General features: G+C 38.1%; 1 protein-coding gene across 1 annotated transcript in view; it reads left to right on the forward strand.

Annotated features, from left to right (window-relative positions):
- dlgap1a (discs, large (Drosophila) homolog-associated protein 1a) overlaps positions 1–21,190 on the forward strand; it is a 57,468-nt gene that overhangs the window by 26,197 nt on the left and 10,081 nt on the right. Inside the window, 3 exon segments of the mRNA XM_043253272.1 lie at positions 2,021–2,232; positions 8,061–8,238; positions 9,241–9,478. Of these exon segments, the coding sequence (XP_043109207.1) occupies positions 2,021–2,232; positions 8,061–8,238; positions 9,241–9,478 (628 nt within the window).

The raw sequence follows: 21,190 nt of genomic DNA on the forward strand, positions 1-21,190 counted from the left end.
CAGCGTACAGCAGTTGTCAGTACAATATATAGACCACCGCTCAAATGTCCCTAAGCGATAATCGACCTATAGTGATCGGTAGCCAATCAATCAGAGGACCCCTACATGTAACGCATATATTAATAAATATATATTAACACGTATATTCATGTAATTTAAAAGTATAATTGTCATATCAAAAAAGATGTCATTTTGATTAATCACAGAGCTGTCGTCGGCGCACCAATAGCCTTGTTCGAGTTCGAGTCCTGTATTTTGGACCTTTTCCGATCCCATCCCATCCCTCTCTCTCTCTCCTATTGAAATAAAGGCACAGAAAACACTTAAAAAGTCACACAGGCTTCGTCTGGAGAAAGCTCCAGCAAGCAGCCAACATTGCTTACTGCACTTTTAAAAATGTGCTATGGGGCTGGAATACTCACCTAAAGATATAAACTGAAATTCTGTTAATGGAAGCAAATGGTAGCTCTCATGTGGGACGCAGTCTTTCATCCCTTGAAATGAAGAAGCAAGGCCCAGTCTGCTGTGAGGAGTCTAAGTCTTGTACCCAGGTCTGCTCAACAGGATTTATCTTCATTTTCTGCTCATCAGACTCGATGCTTGTGTGGGTGTTGGTGGTATCTTTGAAGGAAGTTTTTGTGTTTGTCGGATCTGTGAGCGCGTGTGTGGGCAAAGAACCGGTGTTACTGGAGTCATTCTTCCTCTAACTGCCTTTTATACACTTCCTGACGTCAAGGCCAGCCGTTTCCCCAGTAACGCAAGCCCTGCTCTGATTCATATAATCACAGTGAAATTCTTTAAAGTGGGATTTTCTCTCGATGCCAGCTGAGAATCTCTTTCTGAACCTTAAAATGAACCTCAGTGCAGAGTGATGCATGCAGCATACGCACAGCTGTGCTCTCTGTTTTGTATGGCCTTAGTCTTTTGTATGCTCGCATTCTGGCATTTTCAATTAATATTTGATTTTTGCATGGAAGCAGTGTTTAAATTGTATATAATATATATTGTTTGTATATTATATATATATATATATATATATATATATATATATATATATATATATATATATATATATATATATATATATATATATAGTCATTTAAACAGTGGAACTAATAGTGGATCCTTGTGGTTATATGATAAGAGTACAACCTAGTCTTTTGTCAATGTACTGTGGACTCATGCAATTAAAATTATTTATTATACTATTTACGTATTTGCTGAACAGTCACATTTATAACAAACCGGCAGGTATTTCTGCAGATGGAGTTTACAATAATCAAGTTGATTAAAACGAAAATTAAACCAAATGAGGTCCTGCTTCTACATCTGCTGGCCAAAATTTGTAGTTATACTTGATTTATTAAAAAGGGAAAATGTAGTTCTATATTATAATTCTTGGAAATTGTGCCTTGGTCATTGTGCATAAATTTGACAGTGAAATATTGTAACTATTAATAATTTATATATATATATTTGTGTATGTATATGTGTGTGTGTGTGTGTGTGTGTGTGTGTACACACACACACACACACACAGTGGATTCATACAATTCTCATTTTATTACATCAGACATGCTTTTATGTAGTTTTAATGAGCATTTGTCAAGGCTTTATTTCAATTAGATTAACATTTGATTATCATAAAACCAAGCAGCTGAAAATGTAAGCCTTTCCCTTTTGTCAGTCTGAGTTGTTCCTCTCTCTTGAAACTGCAGTCCAACTTCTCATGCTTTCATAGAGAGTCCTATTGATGAGAGTTTGCCCTGGGAGAGCTGCACTGAGACAGATGCTTAACTACCCAGGGAGGCGTCGTTAGTGTAATCATGCAAGCTCACACCGGCAGCCTCATTAATTATCTCTGCCGGCTCAAAGAGAGGAAGTGGAGATCAGAATTTGTGTATGTGTGTGTATGGGTGTATGGGTGATTTGTGGAGCCGAGCACATGGGAGACAGTTTGGACGGTGACATGCACCTTTCAGAAGAGGTTCATGACACAGTGTTACCTCTGACCCCGCAGGTCCCTCAAGACGAGTGGGGAGGCTTTCCACTGGGGAAAGATGAGGATATCCCGTGCAGACGCATGCGCAGCGGGAGTTACGTGAAAGCCATGGCGGAGGATGACAGCGGAGACTCGGACGGCAGCCCTAAACCCTCGCCCAAGATGCAGGCACGACGGGCCAGCTACCTCAAAGCCACCCAGCCATCACTCACAGAGATGACCACTCTAAAGTAAGTTTAGAATTTACAGCCATTGTGTTCACATTTAGTTTTATTCTACTTTAATTACTAAGTTACGAAAACCTAAATAAAAATTTCAATTGAAAAATGTAAAACTATATATATATATATATATATAGACATATTTGGGGGTTATACACAATAAAAACATGCACAGCAAACTGAACGTTTAACTGAAATATAAATAGAAAAAATAATAAAAATATTGATAATAAAACTATAATAAATGTTCAAAAAGTAAATAGTTGATTGCCATGCACAGAATCATATATCATGCGGTCGTATTTGTGCAGTGAATTCTTTAATATACCAACTGTTTCATATTTTGGAAATTTATTATTTAATAAAATAATATAAATTATATATGTAATTATTGTTTTTGTCTGTTGTTGTTGTTTCAGTAAGAACGGAATTGAACGTTTTTGGAAAAATTAGCTATATGAAAGGCGTCACATATGTAATACTGGTAAATTGGTAGATTATCTAGGTAATTGTCCACCTATTTTCTTTTATGAAAATGGCAGCTCAGTCCTGACATCCGGTTTCTACCTTAATTCTCAACTGCAATACTTCTCTGAGAAGCTGTGAGAAAAAGGGCTATTTTTAGATAATGAACTACTAAACTGATCAGCGACCGTGCTCTGCGGTTTCATCTAGTGATGACTGATTCAAAAGTGGCTTTGTAATGACTCATTTTAACCAGTTTGGAAGTCACTCTTCCAAACTTTTCACTCTTGAGTTATCTTTTGAACGAGCTAAATTGATTCACCGAGTGAATGACTTACTGAATCAAATGACTTGATCGAATGACTGATCACCAGTATGGCAGATTTGTTCTGGAATTGGGATAAAAAGTTAAATCATTAACAAGTATTATTCAACAATAAGCAAAAGATGTATGATATCCTATTATGTTGACCTTTGGACCAGTTGAATCAGTTATCCAACACCTTCAAAATAAAAGCATAAGAAGCACTGGACTGCATTGATGGCAGTTATTATATTATTTAAGTTTATTCAGTAATGGATTATTGATTTGCAAGTATCAATTTTTTGTTCCACAGTTAAGAGACTTCATAATATATTGCGTGTGTTACGTAAACTGCAAGTAAAGTGAAATAAAAGTAAGCATGAAAGTGTTTGATTTTGGCAACAGCTTTAACCACGTTCTTCTGCGCTGGTATCCAAAGCTTGGCAGTTCTTAAAGAATGACTGTGCTTTAGCCACGTAATAGTCATCCAGCTGGCCATCTAACAGCTCGAAATCCTCTGCCTGCCCAATCCCCATTTTAAAGCACACCAGCGCTGTAGTCAACACCTTTAACACCTGCCAAGCATGCAGATCTGTTATCATGTAGCTTTAGAGAGTGACGAGTTTATTAACTGTCTGTTTTATCTGCTGCGCTGCACTCATCTCCCTATGGAGAGGTGCAGGGAGAGTCTGTTTTTCTAGTCAAGATATTAATTTGTCTGGGACTCAGATCTCTGTTGTTTTTGGGTTCTCATATATTTGCCGTTTTTATGATAAGACATGTCAATTTAGTCAGGCTTTTGTCATTTTCGTGTGCTGCACATTATTATTTTTTTCTTCTGTAAAAAATGTAATCAAAATTCAAAAAAGCTACAAAACAAAATGCATTTGTTATGTCTCCCAAAATGCATAATAAACATGCTTTTGGTTCTAGTGTCCTCATGAGGACAAATCAACTTCCTGTTTTGTAACAGAAAGTCGTTTTAATTTGAAACCCCACAACATTTTCCTGAGAGGTTGATTTATGACATGATTTAAATGATAATTACAAAATATTATAATTTTTCATAAGAGTTTCACTAAATTAATTTCAGAAAGTTTCAGAGGAGAGGGAGTGGTCACAGTGTAACATCCAATCATTTGCTCTCTCTGAAAAGCTCTGAATGTGCTCTGTGCAGAACATGTAGAGTCTCAGAGAAATTCACTAAAATATATGTCCTCGCATGAGTACGCAGAGTCTTAAGAGGTTAAATATACATTTATTTATACAGTATATCCATAATAAATATATTCAGCACACACATTATGTAAAGAAAAGCATTTATTTTTGATGTGGTTAATTGTTTGACACACTAATATACATGTAGTTTTTTTTTCTTACTGTTCTCGCTCTATGAGCGAACAAAAAAGCTTTCATGCAAGCCCAGTCCAGTCTTTTTCTCTGTTTTGCTATTTGTATTGCTTTTTTCATGTATTACTATTTTATGCAGTAAATTGCTTTGTTAGGAAAGCATTTGTTAAGAACATGAATGCGATATACAAAAGCTTTTGCCTTCTAGGTCGGTGCGCAATTCAAATTAATCATGTCTTTGCAATTCAAATTGAAAATCCATTAGCGGTCTATCCAGAGGGGCGTCAAAGACTCACTGTTGTATAAATTAAATAATATCAAATGACTGCCGTTGGATTCGGGAGATATTACATTTAATTTAAAGTTTAAGCAAAACATTAACCTCGAACTGGGTGCCCGTGCCCTTTTGACTACCACTCGGAACTGCGTTCTTTGTGTTCTTCCTTTTGGTTTGGTCCAGCTCTGAGCTCAGATTGATTGGGTTGCGCTGGTATTCCTCTATGCCCCGCTTCCCCGTGCGCTCCTGACTCCTGTTCGTGTAGGTCACCAGGCTTTTCTGTTACTGCTGAGTAATGAGTGGCTAATCAGCCAGGGTTCTGCTCTGCGCTAATTACCAACCTGCTGTATGACTTGGGGCTCCTAGCACAGCTTGACGGGCAGAACCCATAAAGGATCCGCACGGAGACATTGAAGGGTGCAAGATTAGATGGTCAGAAAGACATGCTTCCCACAGCGGAGATATCAGTCGGCGTCTCCACAGTAACACAACACCATTATTCCTGCAGGTCAGGAGCCGAGTGTGGATTTAATTAAGGAAGGACAATATGGCACGCCACTGCAGTGGCAAAGGTACAAGTAATTACTCTAATTAGCCCAGAGACTTCCTTAAAAGCTCTTGCATTGTAAAACACACTCCCATGCCAGTTGACTGAGGTCTTGTAAGCAGCAGGAGCTCGTCAGTTATTCTAAGCATTAATTGACTTTACAAGTTCTCCACTGATATATTTAGCAGGCTTAATATGCAATATTACTGCATCACTGTGGTTTTAAAAAGTCCAGCACATCACAGCACATGCGAGTACACACACATGCTCGCGTGCGTATGTGTGTGAGCGGAGGTCGGTCTACGTCGGCCTAAGTCATTGTGGGTTGCCATAGTAACAGATTTGTGCTGTAATATGTCAAGGTTGCCTCAAATGGTCTGTAGGTGGGTTGACTTCATTAAATCAGTTGTTTGTTCTTATTGTATCTGTTCTCATTTCTTGCATTCTTTTCTGTTCTGTTTTTGTCTTTGGAGTCTAATGTACAGTGCTCATTTTTTCACACTTTTTTTTGTCCATCCATTCAGACTAGTATAGCATTTAATTTCATAATTTGTTCCCATTTTTTATCAGATGTAATTTTAGTATATATGACATTTTAATATTTAATTTTTGCATTTATAGCCTATTTTGTGATCTTTTTTTTTTTTTTTTTTTTTTACCTCTGCAAGGTTTTGACAACAATGTGCAGTGATCAATTTCACAGTTTTTTATTTAGTCTTAGTTTTTTGTCACGTGGGAAGTGATTGTCATATTGTTAATTAGTTTTATTTTAGTTTTTGGGTTTTGAATCTAAATTTTAGCTGACAAAAAACACATTTCAATTTGTATATTCATATGCAGTATATACAGTATATATAGATTTATATATATATATAATATATATGTGTGTGTGTGTGTGTATATGTATATATGTATAATATATATATGTATATGTATGTGTGTGTGTATATATATATATATATATATATATATATATATATATATATATATATATATATATATATATATATATATATATATATATAATATAATATGTATATATAAATCATATACAGTATTAAACGTTATACGTTATACTTTAAGATGCAGATTGTTGATCTCATTTTCATCAGCGGTGAAACCAAAAGTCCTTTGTTACCATTTTTCTCAGTAATTTCGTTGTTGAGATTAACACTGTCTGACATGTAGGATTGACAAGACAGCAGTGTAATTTCTTTGCTTCAATTTCAGATTGATATCTGCTCAAGCTCTACAAAAGTGCTCCGAGATTCCACCCTAAGCGCAGTGGAAAGCCCAGACAAGGATTGGAGGATTTGCAGATTTGTAATACTGTTCTGGCATTATGAACGCTCATAAATATTTCATCTTGTGGAATTTCCTCAATCCCGCGTTTTGATGGTTTTATCTGTTTATTGACGAAGAAAAGCTTCAAATGCCAGTGTTACATCTGCATGTGAGAGGGAGGTTTGTTTGCTTCAGAGTACAGTCGCAATCCTTCCAACCAACTAATGCCCTGATTATATGCCAGGGGACAGTGCTTTGACCTTTAACTTTGTCTGCTTATGATTAATAATACTAAGTGAGTGTTTGATGTCTATATTTATCGAGCTCGTTCTTTATATTAGGTAGGAGTTGAGCTGCTTATTTTATAGCTCAGAAGACCGAATAACTCACATGTATATTAGTCATCAGATACAATTCCGTATCTTTGTGAAGCATGAAAATAGACAGTCTTAGATGCCTCGGGGAGCTGCCACTGCAGCAGAAAGTACGTGAGGCACAGCTCTACATTGTGAATGGCTGACGTAATTAACAAGCGTTACAGCGACCAATCCATCGAGACGACCGCGACAGCGAGGCGGAAACTTATCGGCTTATTCCGCAACGATGACATCATGCATAACCGGTTCCCCAAAGCCAGGTTCACCATGGGGGGACTCGCCCCCCCCTCCCCCGGAGCGCTTCTTGTGAAGTTTAGCCATACTGTTCTCCAGTAGTGTAGAGAGAAGCCCTGGGGCGTCTTGGACCGCACTGCTCCTTCGAGGAGTTGCTGTGTTCACTTATTATGTATGTGTGTGTGTGTGTGTGTGTGTGTGTGTGTGTGTGTGTGTGTGTGTGAAGCCATGCAGATGGAGGGTGGGAGATCTGCGCCAATGCTGGAGCTCCCACTAATTCCCATACTGCTGATGCGGATGCAAGGTGTCTGCCTGTCAGCAAAGCGTCAGCACGAGCGCCGGGCATGTGTGTGCTGGGCTGCGTGGGCGGCCTTAAGTGAGTTTAGCTGTTTCTCTCCTTGCCCGCTTGCTGCACTCACCCCACCTGCTTTATGCCTGAGTGACCTGATGGAGCCGTCTCTTTATCTATTTAAAGAGCCACATCCATAATGCTGTGCACTGGACACATGCAGTGGTCTTGCATGAGAGTTTGATTTGCTCACAGAACCCCCATCCTCGCAAGGCCTGATGAAGGAGCGTGGAGTCTGAATGCTTTTAATACTTGTGACGTCAAGGAACATGCTACACTTTTGATTGGAGGAAATGATATGTGGCTTTCAGTTTGCATTATGCCATCCAGAGAAGAATGACCTGTACAATCATTATAAATGCAATACAATTATTTTAGGGAAAGCATAAATCTAACCTGATAACTGGTCCTATATTTTAAAAATATTAATTTATTAATATGCTTCATATAAAGTTTTTTTTTTCATCAAAGAACAATAATAAAATTATATATATATGTATGTATATTAGTGAATTGTATTATTGTTCTTTGATGAAAAATGACATTTGTCTACACATAATATTCATTTGCATTATCAATTATTAGGTAAGGTAGCAGGTATTCTCTTTCAGCAAATAAATAAATATCTCTTGTTTCTCCTCCATGTACAGTATCTCCACAGAACATTCTCCAAAGCTGCAGATCCGGAGTCACAGCTACTTGCGGGCGGTGAGTGAAGTTTCCATCAATAGGAGCCTGGACACCCTGGATCCCAAAGCTCTGCTAGCCTCTCCCCAATACCGCTCACGCAACGAGAGCTACATGAGGGCTATGAGCACCATCAGCCAGGTTTGTGCTCGCCCCCAAACACACCGTCACAGCGGGGTGCAGGGGGAGGAAGGTCACAGTCGGTTAAGATTAGTCCCAACAAGTCCAGTTAAAATCCATAAAACCGAACTGTGATTCATCCAGATGAATTTTGGCCATCACCATAAACATCGTTCAATCACAGATGTATACGTCTAACCAACTAACATTTTCCATGTTTTGTAGAACTAGGATGGCATTCATCAGACAGTTACTCATTCTTCTTAGGCACACTTAGTCCCCAAGCACTGATTTGTCATGCTAATTACAAAATGGCAAGCATTACATCATTGTCATTTGGCGCCAACGTTGACTCTGAGATGGCATGTGCTCTTTGATAGAAGCTCAAAAAACGAAATAAACAAGAAAAATTAGCATTAGAAATGTTTTAGACCTTCCTGTAAAGACTTTGTAGATGGCGCATAATTCTAACCTTTAGTTAGTAAATAATAACATACCCATCTAGCTCTCATGAGTGATTGGGACAGAGTTTCAAGCTGTAGACCTTGTCCAAAACACCCACCCTTTCTAAAATCCTCTTTCCACATTTCCACCTCATCACATCTTCATTTACCCCCTGTACTCATCCACCCTTGGTTTCAGTTACAATCAACACTAATGAACATGTTGATCCTGTCTCTTTGTCTTCCACCTTGTCAATAAACCCCAATTGAAGAGTTCCTCCCTGCTGGTGTGGCTTGCATCATCATTTACCCTGTGAAGCTGTCCTTTTTTTTTTTACTCTTCCTCCTCTTGTCACTGCCTTGCGTGTTTTACCTGCACCTAATGGCATCTCTGCAGGCTTTGTTTTTCCCTCCCCTATATTCAGTACAGTGCCCCGTGGTAAGTGGGTCTTGAAGCTCATTGGACGGCTCTTTTCCTCGACCACTGCCCTGTCTGTTTCTCTTGACTGTTCTTTTCTAATTTTCATTTCTTGTCTTTTCTTTCCCTCTGCATCTTTCCTCTCTTCTCCTCTGCCTGCAGGTGAGTGAGGTTGAGGTTAACGGGCAGATCGAGGCAGTGTGTGAGAGTGTGTTCAGTGAAATGGAGTCACAGGCGGTGGACGCCCTGGACCTGCCCATGCCCGGGTGCTTCCGCATGAGGAGTCATAGTTACGTGCGCGCCATCGACCAGGGCTGCTCGCAGGACGACGACGGGCCTTTGCTCCCTGCCTCCCCCCCGAGGACCACCACTACTGTCAGAACCATCCAGAGCAGCACAGGTCAGCCTGCGAATACGTCATCATTTTGTTGTTTTCTTTATCCATCTATTGTCCTATCGTTCAGTCTATTGTTCTATATGTCATCTAGCAGTGCATTTTTAGCAGTTCGTGCTGGGTATAAACAAGCCGTCCAGATTAAAAACAAGTGAAACGAAATCAGTGGCAAAGAAATCGTTTAGCTAAATGCATGCACTTTCAGAGACTGCCAGAAAGATGCCCATACCAACACGGTGCTCACAGAGCGTGAGAGTATTGAACTAGCCTATAGCCCTTGAATGGTTAAATACACACATTTGTTTGTGTCAGAATGCACATTTTTGCTGTGATTTAGGTCTTAAGTGAAAGCAAACAGCTAAGAATGTAACCGTATATTGGATCCAGGTACCTCTTAAAGTCACAGCAGTCTAATATTTCTTCATTCACGTTAATCAAACAACAAAAGAAAGAAAATCTGTCAAAAATCTGTTTTGTAACTTTAATAAGAAGAAATATTTAATTCACACAGTGAAGAATACGCTGTTTTTTTTCCACAATATTTATACACGATTACTTTGTGCAATATATTTGTATTTTAATGCTTACTGTTTACTTGTCTTCAGCTGGCTTGAGTTTTTTTGGGGGGGTGATATTGACACTGGGGAGAAGAACTATAAAATTTCCATCCATGGTTTCATTTTTTTATATCATAAATACCTTATTTAAAGCAAAAATAACCATATCATTACATACATTGTTATCGTAAAATAAAATTACGTATTGTGAAACAAGATTTTGGTCATATCGCTCACCTCTAATAGCAGTACAGAAAACTCTCTATCATCAAGGAGGTTGCCAAAAGGAAGTATCAGTATTCATTTGTTGTCTTTTCTGATGGTCACAACATGTTTATCCTCAGAAGCCCTGACAGGATGTGTCTGATTTGCTTTTTATTAGCACTGCGAGGCACTAACAGCAGTAATGGGAAACTGAATGATTGAGTAAATCTGATTGATTGAATCTGATGTATAGAGGAAGAGTAAATCATTGCATGTGCTCTGCAAGTAGGCTGTCACTAAAGAATATATGAAACGGAAAATTGAGTATCTTTTACAAATGTATATACTTGTGCAAATAATTGCTCAGCATCCAAGCTTAGATTTCAAAATATATTGTGATATTTCAAGTGACCAATAGTGATCCAGATGTCAGGCAGGATGTGTAAACTCAATGTGACCTGTGTCTGCTTTTGCTCTGGGGTTTTCTTTCATCTGAAACCCCAGTGATCACTAAATCCACCCCCAGCATAAGAACCCAGTTTGATTTAATCACAGTTGGCATCTTCATAAAATTGTGCCCACAGTGCCTCAAAAATGCAAGGCTTTTGTTTACTATTGAATGAAACCTTTTGGTGATGCCTGTCTGTTCTTAAAATATTTTACCCCAGTTTAAACGTGATTGTAAAGACCTTTTGTTTGTGCCGTCGGTCGCTAGAATGTGTTTCTATTGTTAGCCGTTATCGGCGGGCTACATAATGTATTGCCTCTGAAAATAAGATGTCAGTCTGTTTTGACAAGGAATCAATTTTATTTCTGCAGGGGAGAGCATTTGGATACAGCAGTGCTGCATAATACATCATATCATGAACAAGATGAACGATTATCAATGCATGAATTTAACCTGCGCAGAATTTCTGGCTCAGTTTTCTACAATTTATTTTTATTACATTACTGTACAGTATGCAGATAGAAATAATCATATGTGACATTATCATTTTGAGACGGGTGTCATAGAACTGTTTATAGAAAGACAATGAAGTAAAAAAATGCTTTACGATTGAGTCTCATCTTTCAAAGTATGTGCATTTTATCTTGCAGTTATATATATATATAGGTGTGTGTGTGTGATATAGTGTGATTTTTTATATATATATATATATATATATATATATATATATATATATATATATATATATCTGTCACATAATCACTCAGCCTTGTGTAGGAAACGCAATGGACTGAAGCAGGTAATGTTCTCCTGGCATTCACCAAATATTCAAAAAGAGATTTGTGACTCCATATAGAATGAGTTTCCACTGCCTGTGGCCAAAATGCTTTCACTATCCAGTAATATGACTAACATGGAATACCTAACAATGGTGAAATTTGACAAACAGATTTATTTCAAAGGTAGCACCCTTTCACGGTACCATTCAATTCACTGAGCTCTTTAAAATGACCCATTTATTCATGAATGTTTTAAATGAAATAGCCTGTGTATGTATATATGCAAAATGGACAAAGCATGTCAGGTACAGAACAGCGAAATGTTGACATTATCTCACAGGAAACCAATCATCTCTGGACAATAGTCACTACAAATCACAGATTCTTACTGGAAATGAATGACTTCCGGTTGCTGTGTCGCTGCAGGTTGCAGTCAGTGTGAACAAGGTTTAAGTTTGACAGCGTCTCTGATGGAGTTTTCACATTGGCAATTTGTTGGGAAAAGCAGAAGTATGTAATATTTTGTCAGTAAAACATTAAATGAGAGATTATCCACAACGCTGCAAACTTTGACATGTTGAATTTGAATAAATCAGGATGCTCTGAAAACCGTCTGATGTCGTAATCCTTACTGGAAGTTGCATTCACTCTATATGATGCTGTTGAGGCAGTACTGCAGTCTCTCTCTGCGCTGGTAATGCAGATTGGAGTGCTGTGTTCTCCACTCGTCTTACTACTGTTCTCAAAATGCCTGCGGCTAGTCAGAGAGCCAACATATGGCCACCAGCCTCAGTGCATCTATGGAGAGAAGACAGCTGGCTGAGGGAGAGGAAAGTGAAGAAATCGTAAAAAATTCTTAAAATCCTATAGGATAACCTTTAGGGTCTCACGTTAGCGCTTACGTCACCTGTGGGTCGATTTAATGGAGTGGAAGTGCAGGCCTTTGAAGCGCATATTTGAGTCACAGCTTCAGTTATGGCCATTAGCATGGTGCTCCTATCGGAGGGGAGCAAAACACCAGGGAATACAGCCTGTCAGAACTGACAAACTGTTATTTCGAAGCTTTCATTTTCATGCCATCCCTCTCGATAAGCAGCCAGACCTTGTTTATGGGAAGATTTTAAAAATAATTAGAGGCAGCGTGGTCTAAAGGGTTTGGCCCTTAGATCAATACGGGGGCAGTGATGTTTTAAGACGCCAATCTTTTCAATTCGTCTCACACAAAAATGCAAGCAACCAGGATCCTTTTAAAACATTTTATTACTCTATGCTTTTAAAAGAGTTACAGAATTAAAAGATATATATTTAACGTAATGCCACTTAGTGTTTTTCTGTCTAAGCTTTGCTACAAATATTTATTAATATCATTAAGTAATTATTCAAGGAATGTCAAAATTAATTACAGCGTTAGCTGTATATTTTATTATTACGATTATTTTTTATTTTTGTGGCATTGTTTACATTCACTTTGGACATAACTGATTGTTTACATTAATACCTTGGTAAGATTTTGACACATTTTTGTGTCTGCTTGTTACTGAAGTACTGCATTTGACATCCTTATTTAAAGCATACCAAGCGAACAATGGAAAGTAACTGGCTTGGATATATTGTGGTGATATAACCATCCGCTTGTGTTTCAGCCAGCTGCTGAAAGAAGTGTGATGTGGATAATTAGAGATAGTGTGTTCCTCTACATGGGCTGCACCTGCCAGCCAGAGGCAGATGTAGTTTGGCAGGGTTGCGGAATCGATAGCTGCCATTTGTTTAAACTTCACACGCTGACAAAACTCAGAAGGGAGCAGGAGCCTGATGTGACGCTTTGGCTGGGGTGACTCTGGCGAGAGATGTGACAGACGTGACCTGACCTTCTATCTGTGCCTGACGTTGATTTGAGAATGAGAATTGTTGTGCATTTGAGTGTTGTTTGTTGGGGACAAAGTCTGCGTGTATCTAGCGCAAACTGGGTTTGCGTAGTTTTGAATTGTCTTTTGCAACCGGTTCACCTGGTTACCGCAAAAATATTTTGGTGGGATTTGATTTATTGGATGATAGAACGTGTTCCAGTCCTGTGTATCGTTATCACGTGCTGCAGTTATTGTTTCGTTAAAGTGCTGAATGTTAAAAGATCTTTAATTTGTTCTTTATGGAAGTGATCTTTGAGGTGGCTTCAGATTGTTTTTAATTACTTGTTAACTAAAAAAAAAAAGAAGGATACAATTATATTTTTCCTGGTTATAGTTATAGCTGTATTGTGGACATAACTACTCACGGAATTAAGGCCATGGCACACTGAGTGTTTTTTTTTTTTCATCCTTTTTCTATAAAAATGCTTGTTATGGATGCAAGAACGCAGAAAATCAAACCTGAGCTGAACGTTTTTATGACGGACGAAGCTTTGAAGGCAGTTTGGAAACGTGATTGACAAAACGTGAGGTCGTATTTATTTTTGCAAAACATTCGGATGAAAATTTCAGACTCCGTGTGCAGTGACCTTTAGAATGATTAATAAAATTGCATAGCTATAATTATAGTTGTCTTCATCTTAAATGTGAATGCTGCCTTTGCATAGAAAAATAAATGTTACTCGTCGCTAAATAGCGATTTGGTGGTAAAGAAATGGTTCAGCCACATAGTTGTTTCATCATTTATTCGCTCTCATGTCTTCCCAAACTTGTATAACCTTTTTTTTGAAGGAAGTTTCGACATGAAACGAAAGTTACAGGTGTTCAGTGTTATGTTCGAACCCCGCTGACTTTCTTTGTACGGGCAAAAAAAGAAATACACCGAGACGCTTTAAATCATCTTCTTTGTTCCACAATGAAAAGAGAGTCGTGCAGGTTTGGACCGACAGGAGGGTGTATGAACGATCCTGTATCTGTAGATACCAGTGTCCAGTCACCCCTGTCCAGTGTGGGCCCTTCCAGATGTCCTCGCCACAGAGACCCGACCAGACGAATTATGAGATGGCTAATTGAGGGAGCTGTCAGGGTTGACATTGAGAGGGCACCTATCTTCCCTTCATCCCCCTCAGAACACCACTGCGTGTTCAGACGAACAGAGCGGCACCATCTGCCTGGTACCCAGCAGGCCCCTTATCACACGCTGCAACACTGCCTTTGGGGTAGCGAGCAAAGTCTTTGAAGTGGAGTGTGGCGAAGTTTAGGATTTTACACTTTATTGTTTACGTTCGAAATGTTCCACTGAAGCTGTTATTCATGTTTATTTTATCGTAATAACATGCGGCTTTTGATAAATTGTTAATGGCTTGGCTTTGCTGCGCATTTGTCTTTTAGTACAGCTAATTGGCAAACCATTAGTGTGCAATATCTCATCCTCACCACAGGGGGCACACAATGAGTCAGAAAACATAATGAGTTCTTGGGAGCACGCTCGCGTGTTCAACGAGTCATGAATGAATGCGATGGGCAATTTCTTCTATTACTGTCACTCATTCCCAAGTAAGGCGTTACACTCTTTTGCATCCATTTGCAGCCTTTTAAGATATAGTTAACCACAGAAATTAAGATTTCGTCATCATTGACTCACCCTCATGTCATTCCTAACCTGTATACTGTACGTTTCTTTACGTTGAATGCAAAAGAAGATATTTTGAAGAATGGTTGGTTTCCATTGGACTTTTTGAATACTGTGGAGGTCAGTGGGGATCATTAGCTATTTGATTAGCAGTATTTTTGAAAATATCTTCTTACATGTTCAACATATAAAAGAAAATCATACAGGTGTGGAACGTTTTTCATGAAGCCAGTTTAAAAATGGAAAAATTATCCTAAACTAGTGAAATAAAAGAAAAATTTCCAATAAGGGATTTTCTCCCTTAAATTGATTTCAAGTGAGGGTTTTTGATATTTATTAGGAAAAAATGTTATTAAATGCAATACGTTTCATGTAAATTCATATGTTTGTTCAGCAAATACGATTATATTAATAATATATTACGGGGGTGTTACCAATCAAAAAGAAATATCAACAAAATCCATCTTTGCACTGCAGACGTGAAACACTTGCTGCATCTGAAGTGCTATTTAGATTTACACAGATGTTTAAAACTAATCAGAGATGCCATAAATTACACTGCAGTTACATTTGCATAATTTATATTCAGAGATTAATGTGTTAAATATAAAATATGCTGAGTATAGAACTATGAAAAAATACGTATGAAACTGAAACTGGCAACAAGTCATCGCTTATTTAATGAGTGAGTCATTGATTCATTCAACCAGTTTGTTCAGAAGAGAATGAAGCAAGTCATTTTGTAACTGTGTAGTTATATACTACTATATGCTGGAAATAGTAAGAGGAGTACGTTAGGATGCAGTTTTTAATTTAGCATCTTTATAGCTCAACTGATTCATTCATAAACACTGAATTATTCAGGAACAGAAACATGATCGGAAACGCAGTGATTGGCAAAATAGAGCAAAACGGTCCATGCTGAGAACGTACATGATTTGATATTAACCTAACATTTAACTTTTTTTTTTTATATATATATATATATATATATATATATATATATAAGTATATCGAAGTCTAAAATAGTGATCTTTAAATGAGATCCATTTCGTTTCAAGTCGGACATGAAATTTCAAAACCGGACGGATGGCCACCCTAGTCAGGACACAGATACAGCCGAGCTTGTTGCTTTATATCAATAAGGTTAAAACATTAAAACCCGTAGCATGCGTGTGTTTACCCAGTGGTGTTTGCTTCTTAAATATTAAAGCGTGCCTGAGCTGTGCAACACGAGCGGAGGATTCTGACCCCCGACAGGCAGAAATTGAGCAAAAGAGGTGGTGAAGTAAAAGGCAGGAAGTTTAGAGAAGCAGCCAGGGGTTAGATGTTGACAGGTGGGCTGTTGCACTGTGGAGCATTTGTTTGCACGGCGTTGTACCTTTTTGTAAGGCTGACTGCACAGAGCGCTCCGGTGATGCTTTAGCTGTGACGTCCCTCAGGCTGCAACTGCAAAATCCTCCCACTGTCTCTAAACTGTGTTCGCGGCCCGGCAGCAGCTATCATTTAGACTCATAGTCAAAGGACGGAGGCTATTTTAGAGCTGTCCTCAGTCTGCGTATGGCAGGAAAATACCACAGCTGCCATCTCTGGGACTGATGATCAATGTTCCCTTTAAACTACACAAGTGTGTGGCCTCGCAGCTCTCATGCAGACAGAGCGAAAAAATGTTAGACCGAAAATAGCCGGATGTGTCTTAAATCAGAGCTAAATGTACAGGCAGAGCGTATGCCCATTGCATTTCAGCACTGAAAATAAAGCTCTGGGACAATTTGCAGAGGTGGCAATTTCACAAGATAAGGACCGAATATTAAAATAGCAGCACCAAATATTTTTAATCATCCATCTTTGGCTTGACAACTTTTTTTATATATATATATATATATATATATATTATATATATATATATATATATATATATATATATATATATATATATATATATATATATATATATAATGTTTACAGTATACAGTTTAAAATTGTCTCAAAATGTGACTTTAATTTTCACAATTGTGACAGTTCTCCATTTTGTTATTATTTAATTTGATTGAATTATTTATTGCTTGAATGCAAAGCACAGGCCGTGCATCATTTTATTTTATTATTTTTGTATTGCAGTATTTTTTATATATTATTTTTCACTTTTTGAATGAAGTCATGTTACGCTGAGCGGGAAAAGAAGTGAATGCAAAGAATATGGATTACAAAAAGAATGTGCGTTTTGGTACAAAATGAAGTTTGAATCTATTATTTTAGCATGTTTTCTCAAAATAGTGATCATGTTTTATGTCAGCGTGTGTAAAGTATTCGTCTTTTCCCAGTTTTGTATTTAGCAAAAACGCATCATAATACAAGATGTAAACAGGCCATTAGTTATGTTTTTTTTTTTATGTTGGCAAAGCAATGCTGACAAAACAAGTTATCGAATTATCTTGAATAATCCAAGGCCTCTTTTCTGAGAAATGCAGTATAAGTAGTCTTCTGGTGCAGTTATTCTTTAAGCCTATGTATTACTTTCGTCTTTCTGTGTACAATGAAATACGAATAAACCCATAAATGGTTCGTGTTAAATTGCATAGCTAAAAGAAAGAAGTGGACTGTTCTGCATTAGTTATTTAAATACAATAGAATTTCTTTGTGAATAATGGCGCGGTGAACACTCCACAGTTCAGGTACGTGGGGTGTTTCGGTTCAGGTTCAGGTGGCAATGCGTTTCTGCACAAATTGGAAAAAGCATAGCTGATGATATGCTCGCCTGTTATTCCTAAACTCCCTTTTCTCTGGTTGAGTTGAGCATGGAATCCGGCAAAAGTGTGTGTGGGGACGTGTGTGAGGGGTGAAGTGTGATTGTACATGACGTGCATGTAATACTGGTGCGGGCTGAGCTCGAGGCTGAGATATGGATGGGATAATACTGCTGCTGGAGAAGAAGGCCCGTCACAGTCACTCTTAGTTGATGCCTGACTCATGCACACACACACACACACACACACACACACACGTACACGCAAACACTTTCACAAGTACAGCAGTGGGAAGCGAGCATTTATCAGTGGAAGCTGTGACGACGCTCTGCCACATTATTCCACATTTTCAGACTGGGAAGTCGCTGCTTGGATGGCTTTGTCAGCTTCTTGTTATCTGCCTTGGTTGAGGAAATTATTCTCCATTCTTTTCCTTCGTTCTTTTGTCATTACTTAGGAGACATTTCGTTTTATTGCTGACAAAGTGATTGAGTGAGGATTTGGAGTACAAATACCTTTGCATATTCATTCACGCGCTCATTCGCAGTGAAGGTCATTTTCAGGGCAGCGTGCCAGACACTGGAGTGGACAGTGGGTCTGAATGCTTTCTTGATTAGCATTTTAATATGGGCCATGTAAAACTGCATTTACGTTTCATTTATTGAAATATTATATATTACATTCTTGATTCAAGTAAAACAATATAATATATAATTAGTACTGTCAAACAAGTAATCATGATTAATCGCATCCAGAATAAAAGTTTTTGTTGACATAATGTGTATTTGTATATATGTGTGTGTGTGTGTGTGTGTGTGTGTGTGTGTGTGTGTGTGTGTAAGAAAAAAATGTTTAGAGTTTAAATATCTTATATTATAAACTATGATTATGTAAATACATGCAAATATAATCAAAGTATTTACTGTGTGTGTATTCATATATACATAATAAATATACACACTACACACACACACATACATGTAAATGAAAACTTTTATTTTTATCTTGACTAAATAAATCGTGATTAATCCTTTGCGAGCACTAAATGTAATGCAATATAATAATTTATTTGACTTTAGAACAATGATCATACAGTACCATTCTGGAAACAAAACATCTGTAATATAACATGTTTTTTATATTAATATTGATACTAATTAATATACCTATATATATTAATAGTATATAATATAGTATACCATATAGTATATAATAATATACTTTTTTGCGTACACACTGATACACACTGTCCTGATACACACAAAAATACATGGCATGGTCAGTAAAAGTATTATATACCTAAAAGACAGTAAAGTACCATAAAAGTAAGACTATATGCAATATATTCCAGGACTTCTGGAATATTCCATGCAATATCTTTGAAGGAAATGGTGTACGGTGTGACATCAGTGACTCACACTCGGCGACTGATGTGACCGACACGCATAACATACATCTACATTATTCATAACACACACATTTTGCAGCTTTTAGCTTCGACTTCTGCCTGCACACAGTGTTTATCATAGGATTATGAGCAGTGTGTAATGCGTTTGTGCGGCAGAAGTCAACACACTGAAAAGATTCATGCATTACGTTTAACCTTTTACCCCCAGACCGTGATAATCTGCAGGTCACTCTCGTAACCCTCAAGCTGGACGCAGTCACATAAAAACTTGCCACGATTACTCTCCGTGTCATTTTACTACGCCAAACACAAAGCAAAAAAAAATCCGCCAGAATAGTGTGTGAGTGGCTGTCGGACGAAGTTTTATCCTGGGACCCACAGTTTGGATGGCACTTGACCTTTCTTCTTGTACGGCCGCCTGTGTACTTTTTTTAGCCAGACGGCTTGTGTTAATTGCCTCTCGTGGGGCAAAACGACAGCCAGCGCTCTCTTGAGCTCTCTCTTTTTCCTCTCAGGTCTCATCTGGGAAGAATTAGACCGCATTAAACACTTTGGCAGCTTGAGATATGGGAATAAAACCCAAAGATTCCTGTCCAGACCGGATGGCTTCTTTTGTGGTCTTAAAAATCACTCAGGATTACGCCGATTAGCCGAGCATATACGACTCTGTCCTTGAAAAAGATCCCACGTTAGGGGATGTTAAGGGCACTCGATACGCGTGTGGATACTCGCGATTATGGATGTGGAGTGTGATTCGTTATGATGTTTCTGTATGGCTGAAAGACCATTCGCCTGAGGAAATGGAGGTGGGTTAATTCTGCCGGTTTGTCATCCGAAACAACCCTGTCAGGGTGTTTAAGTACAAGAACGTGCAGAGAACGTCTTGTCATTGTGGGACAGACGAGTGGCGGGCCGGAATTGATTTGTCTGCGACCGTATCGTTCACCTTGTCCTCTGAGCTCAGGGTCAGAGCGTTGCAGACACGATACAAATGTGTCAGTGACAGCAGGTCAAGGTTTAAACACTTAAACACGCATTTTATCATCTTTTCGCGCACTCACACGTGTGCGAGTAGCAAAAAAAACGCATCTCTTCTAGTAAGCAAATATGTCATCGTAATCTCCTTCTGGAAGCTAAAAGCTTTACACGTTTACTCTCAACGAACAGCAGTAATTAAGTGAAGCTATTAAGATATATTAAAATAATAGGCTGCTAGGGTTAAGTATCAGATATCTGTGTTCCAACACCAGCACATAAATAGTTTTATCATCTAGAGACATCTGTTCGCTCCCGTTTTTTCTTTTGTTTGTTTGTTTTTTTGGAAGAGTTAAATCCCGAGTTGATCGCATCTCACATTTTGAAGGCTTTTCGAACAGGCTCTGTATGACGTCTGTAATGCACGACCTTGTAAGGAGTGAAGTCTGTGACGGGCCAGAAGAGCAGCGCCTGTATGTGTGGGTGTGTTTACACTGCGCTTCAGCAGGACTGCTAACTCAGCCCATCTCTTCCCTTTACATTTACATTTTAGTCATTTAGCTGACACTTTTCATTAGTATAGAGAAGTATGGAACACTGGAGCAGGATTCCCGTTTCTTCCTCGAAAGGTCCGTGATGGCTCAGGTTGGACGTATCTGCCAGTATCCCTGCATAAATTGCATTTAATATATTTTATGGCTCTGTGGCTCTGGTTGCATGTGGCTCATACATATATATATATATATATATATATATATATATATATATATATATATATATGTATGTGTGTGTGTGTGTGTGTGTGTGTATATATATGTATATATATATATATATATATATATATATATATATATATATATATATATATACAGACGTGACAAAATTGTTGGTACCCTTTGGTCAATGAAAGAAAAAGTCACAATGGTCACAGAAATAACTGTTATCTGACAAAAGTAATAATAAATAAAAATTCTATAAATGTTAACCAATGAAAGTCAGACATTGTTTTTCAACCATGCTTCAACAGAATTATTTAAAAAAATAAACTCACGAAACAGGCATG

Source organism: Puntigrus tetrazona, chromosome 2 (genome assembly GCF_018831695.1).
Source record: "Puntigrus tetrazona isolate hp1 chromosome 2, ASM1883169v1, whole genome shotgun sequence".
NCBI lineage: Eukaryota > Metazoa > Chordata > Actinopteri > Cypriniformes > Cyprinidae > Puntigrus > Puntigrus tetrazona.